Source organism: Pseudophryne corroboree, chromosome 6 (genome assembly GCF_028390025.1).
Source record: "Pseudophryne corroboree isolate aPseCor3 chromosome 6, aPseCor3.hap2, whole genome shotgun sequence".
In the NCBI taxonomy this organism is placed as follows: Eukaryota; Metazoa; Chordata; class Amphibia; order Anura; family Myobatrachidae; genus Pseudophryne; species Pseudophryne corroboree.
This window is the reverse complement of record NC_086449.1, coordinates 289,630,982-289,643,537: the sequence shown is the minus strand read 5'-3', so window position 1 is coordinate 289,643,537 and position 12,556 is coordinate 289,630,982. Positions and strand designations below refer to the sequence as shown.

The 12,556-nt window shown below is 44.9% G+C and overlaps 1 protein-coding gene across 1 annotated transcript in view; it reads right to left on the bottom strand.

The window, feature by feature from the left end:
* The window catches only part of UNC13C (unc-13 homolog C), a 1,008,422-nt gene that overhangs the window by 9,866 nt on the left and 986,000 nt on the right, over positions 1-12,556 (bottom strand). Inside the window, exons 32-33 of the mRNA XM_063926117.1 lie at positions 6,461-6,553; positions 1,915-2,074 (exon numbers count right to left, since the gene is read on the bottom strand). Coding sequence (XP_063782187.1) covers positions 1,915-2,074; positions 6,461-6,553 — 253 coding nt within the window. The remainder of the gene's footprint in view (positions 1-1,914; positions 2,075-6,460; positions 6,554-12,556) is intronic.

Below are 12,556 nucleotides of genomic sequence, written 5' to 3'. Positions count from 1 at the left end.
GCCCACAGATCTCACAAAACTCTCTCATCCTCCAACATTATATACCATTTCAGTGTAATACTGGCTAGGAAACGAGTATGGCCTCTGATAAGCCCGCTCATTGCTCTGATTTCCCCTCATCACCTGTTTTGTATTTGACTACTGCAGGAGTTCTCATCCTGCCTGTGACTGCGGCTATGGATTTCCACATTAGAGAAAATAGCAAAAGGCCAATTCCAATAAAGTGAGATTCGTAAAATATTGCAGTAACATATATGGTGTGTTTTTGGTCTATTCTATGCAGGGTTGAGTGATGCGGTTAATTTACCAGCCGTTGGGATCCTGGCATGTAGGATAACGATGCCAGGATCCCGACAGCCTTGGAAATGCTGGCATTCAGAATCCAGACTGAAGCCCGGTATACCCACTTGGGTAGTGGTCCATGCCACCACCCGAGGGGTAATATATTAGAGTGGTAAGCAAAGCTCGTCACTGGGCCTGATGCGTGGTGAGCACAGCGAGCCCGCGACGGGACTTGCGGTGCTCACTGTTGGTTTTCGGCTGTCGGGATACCGATGTCGGTCTCCTGACCGCCAGGATCCCGACCGCAGGTAAATCATCGGGATTGATACTAGATTACTAGACACATTGATGGAGTTGGGACAGCCATGACATACTGTAGAAATGTGGTCTGAAATTACACTCCCCCTATCCATTTAACGTGGAAATAGTGTTAGGTGCACATAGATTCCTCTTGATGCTGTTTACAGCATGACAAAGGATACATCTCCTGACTGTCCCAGCAGGGCCACTAAATCTGGACAAATAGGAGTAAACGTGCCTGTGCATGTGATGTGTGACACTGGAGGCTGGCAGAAAAGCAAGAGGGATTGGAAGTAAAAAAAACAATGGTGTGGTTGTTGGGTATTTCTAGCCATGCTACATCTTGATGATCATTAGCACTGGATATATTGTATCTTGCTCCGAATATTATTGTTACCCAATGAGCATCACCTGTTCCTAATGTGTAGCCAATCAGAGTAAGCACTGGGCTATTTAAACCTGACAGCTTTTGCTTTTCCCTGTATTATTATTGTGGGTTGAATTTGTGATTGTGCGTTGTTAGCTTGTTCCTCTTTCATTCCACTCCACATGTAACCTTAGACCTTTCACACCTGCTAGGCGTGTTACATTGTACTGTATACTATATTTTGCTTAGCCTTATCCCTGTTCTGGACATACAGTAGTATGAGTGTGCACGTAGGGCCATACTAACAACATTGTTGGACTTGGGCAAAGCAATGTACTCGAGCCCCCATCCACGGGAATAAATGACAAAAAAAAAAAAATCACGGGAATAAATGAAAAAAGAAAAAAAAATCATAAACTACACCTCTTGCAGCCCCACACAGTTTCTCTACATGCATACAGTGAATGGCTGGCAGCACTCAGATTAGTGGCTTGCTTCAGCCATCCACAAAGCAGCATGCTGACAAACATTCACTGTCTGGCTGCAGGCTGGAAGGAAGGTAGAGAATGCTGCCTGGCTGCTCTGATAGTGTGCAATCCACAATCAGAGCGGCTGGGCAGCATTCTCTGTCTGCCTTCCAAGAAGCTGTAAAGGCACTACCCAGCCCAGCTCTCCACTTCTTGAAGGACCCTGTAATTGTGTGGGCCTTGGCAGCTGCCCAGTGTAGCCCTGAGTGCATAGTGCACCACTCTCTTATATGCATCTGCCCAATGACAAAGTGGTCTCTGGAAACCGTACTGAAAAGTGAGAATTTGTGGAGATATACTGCACTTCATACAGCCATCCACTGCACTCAATTTAATACACTAAGTTTATTTCACATAGTTTTCTGATTTCTAACAATTGGTGATATAGTACAGTGCTTACATCTAAGACACTGCATTCACCAGACATACATAACTTACAAGTTGAAAGTCTCGTTGTACTTAGGTGACCAGGTGTTGCTTTTTGTCTTGGTACAAAATTTCCTTTTCTTGTCACTGAGGCTGGGTCCTAATGCATAGATTTCAACAAAAGGCCGAAACATAGCTGTAGTCTGCCAAATCAGCCCATTGAGTGCCACAACTGCAGGAGAAATCATATGCAGAAAGTTAATAATAATAATAATTTTACTTATATAGTGCTCTTTCTCCAATAGGACTCAAGGCGCTTAACAGATACATAGCATAATATAGTACAAAAAATAATGCTAAAAACCAATACTGCAACATTCTTATGCTTAATAAAATGCATATTGTCACACTGTGATATGCAGTCAATCAAACATGGCCATTTGTTCATGGTTTTCCTATGAAAGTATAGCAAATTATGGTAAAAGCATATTTATTGCTTATCTAATATGTGATACTGATACATATATTAGCAACATCACTGTCACTGCAGGAAACATTTTGTATGACTGTTACTTTAGGGCATGGGTCTTCAACCTGCAGCCCTCCAGCTGGTGTGGAACTACACATCCCAGCATGCCCTGCCTCAGTTTTAGCATGCCTTAATAGCAAAACCGTGGTGGTGCATGCTGGGATGTGTAGTTCCACAGCAGCTGGAGGGCCGCAGGTTGAAGACCCATGCTTTAGGGGAATCAGTTTTATATTTTTCCCAAAGCAAGTTCTGTCATACTTAGCATACAGACTCAGACATACACACAGATATACCAATCAGTTGCGAAAAAAGCTGTGCTTGCTACTTTTTACACAGATACTGTATACAAGTGCGGCTTTTCAAATTACAAGAGTGTGATCTTTATGTGACTGAGTTTACTGAACTTCTTCCTGGGCCTACCCGTTGCTTCACTAGGCAGCCTCCCCCTCCCCCAATCCCACCCACGTGAGACTTGTGATTTTGTAGACTGGGTGTACTGCTTAGTAAATGTCAAATACAAAATGGCTGGTACACTATGTAAATGGATGGCTCACTTGCTTGGTTGGGGGAAGGGAACACAGAAGGCATGTTCATTTGTAAGGCATGTTAGTATTGTGCATGCACCGTAAGATGTCTGGCCTGAGTGAGCTGTTAGTTCTTGGGGGGCAGTTCTGCTAAAATCAGGTGTATTTTTCTGCTGTAAATGCGTCTTATTCACATCACTATGCGAATAGGATGCACAAGCCGACTCTGCTGATTAAAATTATATGTGGCATGCCTATATTCAGTGTGAGACTGCGGATGTACCTGCATAGGAAATGCTACGTTACAGTGTTTTCCTGGAAATCACTGTAATGTAGCCTTTCGTATGCAGATACAACCACACTCGCACACAGAATATAGACATGCCACATATCATTTTAATCAGCAAAGTCTGCTTGTGCATTCTTTTCGCATAGCGATGCATATAAGGTATTGCTGGTTGTGTGCATCGGAGATCAGTTCAGTTCAATGTAAGCAGATAGTTTTCTGTATTAACATTCTTAGTTACAGTGTGTAATCCACTTTATACAGCAATCATGGGGCCTAATGTTCATTTGTAAAGGGCCATATACATGGGAGAGATGTGTGCTGAGCGAACCGCTCAGCACACATTTCTCCCGCTGCTCAGCACAGCGCGATGTGTGCTGAGCGATGCGGAGGAGGATGGGGGGCCGCTCATTTCACCCAGCGGGTGAAATGAGCGCCGTGCTAGATTGGCCTGCATGCAGGCCAATCTAGCACCGGCGATAGCGATGCGCGCGGCTGCACACCGCTATCGCTGTGGGGGGTACACACGAGTGATCTGTGCTTAAAATCTATTTTTAAGCATGTTCTCGATTCTATCTCTCTTGTCCTAACCCTCTCTCTGTCTCTTCACCTCTCTTTTCCTCACCTCTCTCCCATCCACATCCCTCTCTCTTTTTTATCCTCACCCCCTCTCTTTCTTTTGTCCCCACCCCCTCTATTTTTTGTCCACACCCCCTCTTTCTTTTGTCCTCACCCCCTCTTTTTTGTCCCCACCCCCTCTCTTTTTGTCCACACCCCCTCTCTCTTTGTTTTGTCCTCACCCCCTCGTTTTTGTCCACACCCCCTCTCTCTTTCTTTTGTCCTCACCCCCTCTTTTTTGTCCTCACCCTCTCTCTTTTGTCCTCACCTCTCTTTTGTCCTGACTTCCCCTCCCTCTAGTCCTTACCTCTCTCTGTCTCTTTCTTGTCCTCACCTCTCTCTTTTGTTCTCACCCTCCCCCCTCTTGTTTTCACCTCTCTCTATCTCTTTTGTCCTCACCCACTCTCCCTGTCCCTCCGTCACTCTCTCTGTCCCTATGTCCTTGCTGTCACTCTCCCTGTCCCTATGTCCCTGCTGTCACTCTCCCTGTCCCTATGTCCCTGCTGTCACTTTCCCTGTCCCTCTGTCACTCTCCCTGTCCCTATGTCCCTGCTGTCACTTTCCCTGTCCCTCTGTCACTCTCCCTGTCCCTACTGTCACTTTCCCTGTCCCTCTGTCACTCTCCCTTTCCCTATGTCCCTGCTGTCACTTTCCCTGTCCCTCTGTCACTCTCCCTGTCCCTATGTCCCTGCTGTCACTTTCCTTGTCCCTATGTCCCTGCTGTCAGTCTCCATGTCCCTATGTCCCTGCTGTCACTTTCCCTGTCCCTCTGTCACTCTCCCTTTCTCTATGTCCCTGCTGTCACTTTCCCTGTCCCTCTGTCACTCTCCCTGTCCCTATGTCCCTGCTGTCACTTTCCCTGTCCCTCTGTCACTCTCCCTGTCCCTATGTCCCTGCTGTCACTTTCCCTGTCCCTCTGTCACTCTCCCTGTCCCTGCTGTCACTCTCCCTGAATTTTGTCTCATTCCATGTGGCATAATGTGAAGTTCAGCTCATTCTGTGTGCTACAATGTGAATTTCAGCTCATTTTGTGTGCTATAATGCAAATTTCGGCTCATTCCGTGTGCTGTAATGTGAATTTCGGCTCACTCTGTGTGCTATAATGTGAATTTCGGCTCATACCGGGTGCTGTAATGTGAATTTCGGTTCATACCGGGTGCTGTAATGTGAATTTCGGCTCATTCAGTGTGCTACAATGTGAATTTCGGCTCATACTGTGTGTTATAATGTGAATTTTAGCTCATTCTGTGTGCTATAATGTGAATTTCGGCTCATACCGGGTGCTGTAATGTGAATTTTGGTTCTTACCGGGTGCTATAATGTGAATTTTGGCTCATACTGTGTGGCATAATGTGAAAGAGGCACCAGTACTAGATAGTATAAGGGGTCCTACTATTGTGGTGCATAATTTGAATAGGGGGTATATGGTGTGGTAAACTACACTGAAGGACACGTCCCCTTTTGCGTGACCATGCCCCTTCTCCGAAGCGTGCGCGCCGAAGGTGCACGCTTAATTACCACCTTCACTTTTCCATACCCCCACTTCAAAATTCCCACTTCAACCACTGGTTGTGTGTATTTTAATAGAGAATGATGTACACTTGTATGTTGTTATAATATTAATTATATTTGTAAGAGCACAGACTAAGAAGTAGGAGGAGTCAGGAATAGTAAGGGGAGGAGTCGCCGAGGCGGGCCTGTGTGCTTCAAAAATGCCAGGGCCTATTTTTAGTCCCAGTCTGGCCCTGCACACACACATACACATATATATATATATATATATATATACACACACACACACACACACACACACACACACACACACACACACACACACACAAGTATAGCTCTGGCAAATAAAACAAATAAACAACACACTATAGATATACATTGGAGGGACACCCTTGCAGCAGAATTATATATAAGCAATTACATTTGACAATGTCAAGGGTTTTGAAGGGTTAACTCACCACTGTGTGAGAGTGCGGGGCTGGCGAGAATACAGTGGAGATAAGAGTTCCTGTAGAGGGGGAAGGTCCAGAAACAGAAGTGCAGAGAGAGAGTTTCACGGCTGATCCAAGGCAAGGGACCGCGGGGATAGTTTCTGACAGCCGTGCTGAGTGAGATAGTGAGTATTGGGATTCGGGCTGCCTGTTGATGTGTGCGCAGCTCCAGGGGACAATGGAGGAAGTGCCCCTACACACCTGGAGCCCGGCGGCAAAAGACTCCGTTGTCTCCCGGAGTTCCGCCTCTGTCTATGTGCATGTCTGAGTCTGAATCTTGTAATTTGAACAACATGCATAGAGGGAGAATATAACCTGTGGCAAGCGCATCGATCTACCATGCCCACAGCATGGCGAGTGCAGCGAGCCCACAAGGGTCTTTCTAGCGCTCGCCCCGCTGCCAGGATACCGGTGGCTGGGATCCCGCTGTCAGCATAGTGACAGAAGGGATTCCGGCCGCCGGTTTTTCATACTAATCCTGTATGAAGGTGTACTGTACTGAGATTTGTTATGTCTTTATAAATGATTAATATATAACTAAGCTGGAGATATGAGATTAATAAAAACGCTCCTTGAGTTAACAGCCTTAGCCTGTTGCAATAATAAGTAATGTTGACATTAGGTGGCAATGAAAGTATATTGCTCGTTTTCAGCTTACCTTTTACTGTGATCTTGTGTTCTCCATTTCCAGGATGAGTGAAGATATCGACTTGGACTGAAATTTCTCCTACAGAGGATTCTGTGGACAGACCTAAAACAAGAAAGAGAAAAGGGTCAAACACCAAATACACTGCATAGAGCAAAAGTATTGTCCGGCCCTGCATTGTACCTTTGTATTACTATTATATCTGAATATCCCGAATCCTTTTTTTAGTCTCAATGCCTGTTATTAGCTCACGGCTTTGTGCCACTCATTATTGTATTTTGTCTTTTGTATTCTGTTTTCCATATCCCATTCTTTAGCCTGTGCCTGTCTTGCTCTGAAGGTGTTGCTAGCTTCCTTTTTTCCCCTGTCCTATACTGGTCTCCAGCATGCCTTACTAATGCCTTGAAGTTCCCCATGTTATTTCTTTATTGCATTGATGTCCTGTAGAGGATTTGATTTTAGTTCTCATACACCGACACCTTTCTAACTGATTAGACATTTTAGTTTGGCTACCTAGCTCACCCTGGCCCATCTTACTTTCTATTATTGTGAATCATTCTGTTAGATGCTATAGCTGTGTTGCTATTCCAAAAAATCTAAACTGCTCGCTGCAAAATCTCCCAACCTATCTGTCTTGTATATTTATGTCAGCATCAGCACTGTGGGGGATTACATTCTCCCTCTGCCTCAGTTTCATTTCAATTATTACATTATTCATGAAATACAAATTGTAATAATTGCACTCCTCACTGATAATGCCGGACTATGAAGACAAAAGTATTTACTAAGATTCGGACCCACAGTATTCAGTGTCTGTATAGTATTGAGAGCAGGGGTCAGTATGACTATTCCTGCATAAATTATTCTGAACGATGGTTCATTCCTAACACTTACTGTACCTGGTACTTTGCTGCCTTCTCAAAGCCTGCCATGTTTAAATAACAAACGCAATTCACTGAATGTTTACTACTATGTTACTGTTGCTATTTGTTTACTGAGAAAGATGTTGTAAATGCACCCAGAGTTGATCAAATATGCTTTCTGTAGGATGTAGTGATGATCTTGGTGGTCAGCATACCGACACCGTAATCCTGGACGCCACAGGGGGCCGAGGGCTAATCCCACTCGTGGGTGTCCAAGACACCAATAGAGTGGGAATAGAACCTGTGGCAAGCGCAGTCAGCAAGGGGCTTCTTTGCGCTCGCCCCCCTGCTTGCATTCTGGCGGCCTGGATCCCGGCGTCAGTTTGCTGATCGTTGAGCACACCCCTTTCTGTCATCTTTTATTATATAGCATAAAGCTACATGAAACACAAACTACATGTAGACAATTGTATAATAACTAACGTGTGACCCATCTCACACAAGATCTTTTTTCATCTAATGTAATGTATATCTATAAACAACGTGCTGGGACAGCCCACGTGAAAAGGACCAATCCTGGAGAGGAGTAAACTACCCTACATTTGCTGTATTTGCAAATACAAAATATGGCAATATACTGTATACTTTTAGCCCAGCATGCATACACCTATTACCGCATGCACAGAACAGGTCAGGCCAGGGGAACCCATGAAAGTGCTGCACTCTGTGATAAAAAGAGAACTGTCTTCCCTGCCATCTCCAGTGTGAGCAAATATAACACATTCCAGAGATAACATTATGTCTTGCACAAAATCTTTGCTTCTCTCCTTTATATAAATGCTATTCCTGTGAAACCCTCATATAAACCATTGTGGACTGCAAGATACAAATGGAGAAACAAACATGAAGAGAAATCTGTGATATCATTGCATTTTTCAATTATGTAACGATAACACAAAGATAAAAGTATTACTTTCTCCAGCCAAAATGCTGGAGAAAATTCATGTTTTAGTTTGCTTAACAGACCCCCAAATGTTGAAAAAAAAACACAGTTACAGTAGAATGAGAAATCACAAATTCACTGAAATGTGAATTTAGTTATTTAGGAGACAACCAATAAGGTAAATATTGATGGAAGAGACATTAAAGGTATTTGCCTTGAGACAGACGTGCTTCACGGGGAATAGCCAGATGGGAATTTGTGGTAGAGCAATGGTGCGTGCAGTCGGTGGATTACAGCACACCCACTCTCCCTGAGCTGTAATCCTCTGTCACCTGTGAGGTGATGGAGTAAAATCTGCTTCAGCTGTGTTATCAGTAAAAGAGAAATTTTACATGTGGTGCCGTTATGCTCCAAAAACAGCGCTGAGCCCTGTATTTATCATAGTACATCGACCACTAAATTGCTCTATAAAAAACCCTACAGTGACCTATAAATACACTACCTGCAAATGTCTCTCACAAATAAACCTGAGATTTTTGGAACTTGATACAATGTATAAAGCAAATTCTAAAGAGGAGAGCGAGTGATTTAACAACAGCTGAATTACTGAAGATTATGTAATCCTCATCTAATAGGGTGAGTACATTCTGATGGTAGCATCTTGGCACCGGAGCACTGACTCCTATAACAACATGACTGAATGTGGGCCAAGTTTATGACACAGTTGCGTATTTGGAAGTACATTTATTATGACAAAATCCTGGCATTAGTAGAGAAAAAGCAAACTATGATAAATTGGCATCTAACCGTGTCTGATGCAATTATCAAGTTGTTATGAACATTTGACTCTTTTCAGCATAAACACCTTGTGCTAATACTGTATAAAGATTAAAGTATTAACAGATATTAAGCTTTATGATGCCTAAACTCACTTAGAAAAAGCCACACAAATATTAACATACAGATAAATAAATAAAATATTTTTGTGGAAAATGTGTTTCAGAAACCATCATAATTAACGTTAAAAACGTGTCTGATGTTGAATTTAGTCAGTGTTCATAAATACTTTCTATGACTGGGGTAACCCGCAGACAGTTATGGATTTTATTATAACGAAGAATCATTTTGTTATTATATCAACAAACCATCAGAAATATGCTCAAAAAGGACCAGCAACAAATGCATATTATTTGTGTGTGTACAATGTGTGGCAGTAAACTACAGTAAGGGCATGCACAGGTATATAATTCCTCTCCCTGGAGATCCATCCTGTTTGTTAGTATTCTGATGGGAGCAGTGTTACAAGTTTTCCTTTTGCGGCCTGTAGGATATCAGCCTAAATGTTTGCATTTTACATTTCAGACAAAGAGGAAAATGTAACATAGTCAAAATTTGGTGGCAAGTTCAAACTCACTACATATTACCGGATGTAATAACCAACAACAATAATAATATAGCGCACACATATTCCGCAGCGCTTTACAGAGAATATTTGTCCATTCACTCACATCAGTTCCTGCCCCAGTGGAGTTTACAATCTACAGTATATTCCATACCACATGTGCACGCGGAATGTAGTTAAAATGCAGCCGGACGGGATCCCAGCGGTTGAAATACCGACGGCAGAATTCCGACCAGCGGCATAATGCCGGCATCACAATCCCGACAGAGCTCAGGATCCCGGCATCAAAATACAGACACCTGCGATCCAGAACGTTCTGTTAGCAGGGGGTGGGAGGTTAGGTTTAGGCACTAGTAGGGGGGTTAGGGTGCAAGGACAGGAATGAGGTGGTTACTGTAGATATCGGGGAGGGGGGGTTAGGGTTAGGAACTTACAACGGGAGGTTAGGGTTAGGCACCAAGTAGGAAGGGTTAGGTTTAGGCAGCGGGGAAGGGAGGGTTAGGTTTAGGCACCATCGTGAAGGGTTAGGATTAAGTACCACCGAGGAGGTATAGGCACACAGAAGGGAGGGTTAGGATTAAGCACCACCGAGGAGGTATAGGCACACAGAAGGGAGGGTTAGGATTAAGCTCCACCGAGGAGGGATAGGCACGCAGAAGGGAGGGTTAGGATTAAGCACCACCGAGGAGGGATAGGCACGCAGAAGGGAGGGTTAGGATTAAGCACCACCGAGGAGGGATAGGCACGCAGAAGGGAGGGTTAGGATAAAGCACCACCGGGGAGGGTTAGGCACGTAGAAGGGAGGGTTAGGATTAAGCACCACCGGGGAGGGTTAGGCACGCAGAAGGGAGGGTTAGAGTAGGGGGCAGGGGAGGGTTAGAGTATTTTCTGGGGAGCTGTCAGGATTTAAGGGTCAGGAAGCCGCTGTCGGTATTACCACCACCGGCATCCTATCCACCGGTATATCATACCGAATCCATACACGCACACACATTCACACTAGAGTTATTTTTTTTGGGAGCCAAATAACCTACCAGTAAACTGTATTTGTGGATTGAGGGTGGAAACCGGATTACCTGGAGGAAACCCATGGGAGAATATACAAACTCCACACAGTTAGGGCCATTGTGGGAATTGAGCCCATAACCTCAGTGCTGTGAGGCAGTAATGCTAACCACTACACTTTCTGTGCTGCACTACCAATTTGAAGGGTTAAAATGTAAATTTAGGGCAATGTGAGGAAGGTTTGAAACTTTCAAATCACCAACATTTATTCCAAACGGAGACTAATGCCGATATATCATGCAGATATAATGACATGTCTGGCTGTGTGTATGGCCGACTCGCCAACCTGTGCAGTATATAATATATATAATAAGAATGGGCATAAGTCAATGTATTTTTGTGTCTGGCACATTACTTGCAATGCTGAAGCAGTAGAGTAGACAGGAGCGAAACTAGAGGAGATGCAGCTGGTGCAATGCAACTATCCATTGCATACAGGGAAGGAGGCAGTCTTGCTTTGAGGAGGGGGCTCCTCCCCTCCACGGCTGTGACTGGATGGCTGCTGGGCATCATGGAGGCTTATCTCTTCTAGGACCAGCCATCCCAATCAGGTGTGTGATGCGGATCAGCCCTGGGCTCATCTGTCCCTCCCCTTTCTGCTAGTCATTTCCCTCTTCAAGGGGAATGCGATCCTTACTGCAGTTTCTCACTGGTTGGGAACTGCACAAACACAAATCCTGTTCTGCGCAAATGCAGAACGTGTCCTGTGATTGCATCGTAGGGATACGAGTGCTTCTGCCTGATTGACAGGCAGAGGTCGTTCGGCAGGGCTGTTTCAAGAGACAGGCCAGCCTTGCAATCGCCCATGGTGCGTGTGTGCAGTATTCTATGCAGTCTGGCCGTCCGTATATAATACTGTGAAAATGTCCTTCCCAAAATGTCCGCCACCTGAGAGAAGACAGTTGTGAAGGATGCTAATGTAGGCAGCGCCCATTTTGGATGGGACATTTACTGGGAGAGGAATGCAGCTGTGAACAGAGCGACCCAGAAGTGCTGGGACCCCTGACTTGTGGGGTAGGGGGCGCGCAAACAAGATCCTGGGCTGGAATACTGCATTTAAGCCCTGACAATAAGCAGGTATGGACATCACTTATAATGGACATAACATGATGTCAGGGGCACTATTTGTGAGGGGCACAATATTGTGTTAATGGGCACTATTGTGTGGAGCATAATAAGGTGTAAGGGGCACTTAATGTTATAAGGGGCATTATGGTGTTTGGCATAATGTTCAAGGGACATTTTGGTGTGCAACATAATATTTAAGGGGCACTGTGGTGTGCGGCTTAATATGGTGCACGGGACAGTACTGTGTATGGCTTAATTTGGTGCAGGGGGCATTAATGTGTGGGGCATAATATGGTGGAATTTTTTCTTTCCTGTGGTGGGCGAGGTCTGGGGATGCATGGTGAAAAACTGGGGTGTACGGTAGTCTTTTCCTGCAAGGCCTCACCCATTTTAGCAAGGTCACGCCCCCTCCCCAGAATGTCTAGATGGCGAGGGGGGGGAGTGCATTTTAGAATGTCAATAGGGGGGTGCATTTTTTGACTGTTCGCACTGGGAGCGATTGGCTAGAGGCGGCCATGGCGTTCAGAGGGAGGGACGGGATGGCCAGCGTTACTTCCATTTTCCAGGCGTGGTGAGGCCAAGGACTGCACCGCGAGACACAGTTTCCTTGGCCTTGTGAGCGGCCCTGCAACAGCAACCTGAGTAAGCTCAGGCTTACTCCACCTGCCATTGCAGATGAACATTGCAACTGATGGTCGTGATATTCATCACAGATGCGGTTGCATCGCAAATGCAGGAAGGAGGTGGTATGCAGGTAAAATGCATTG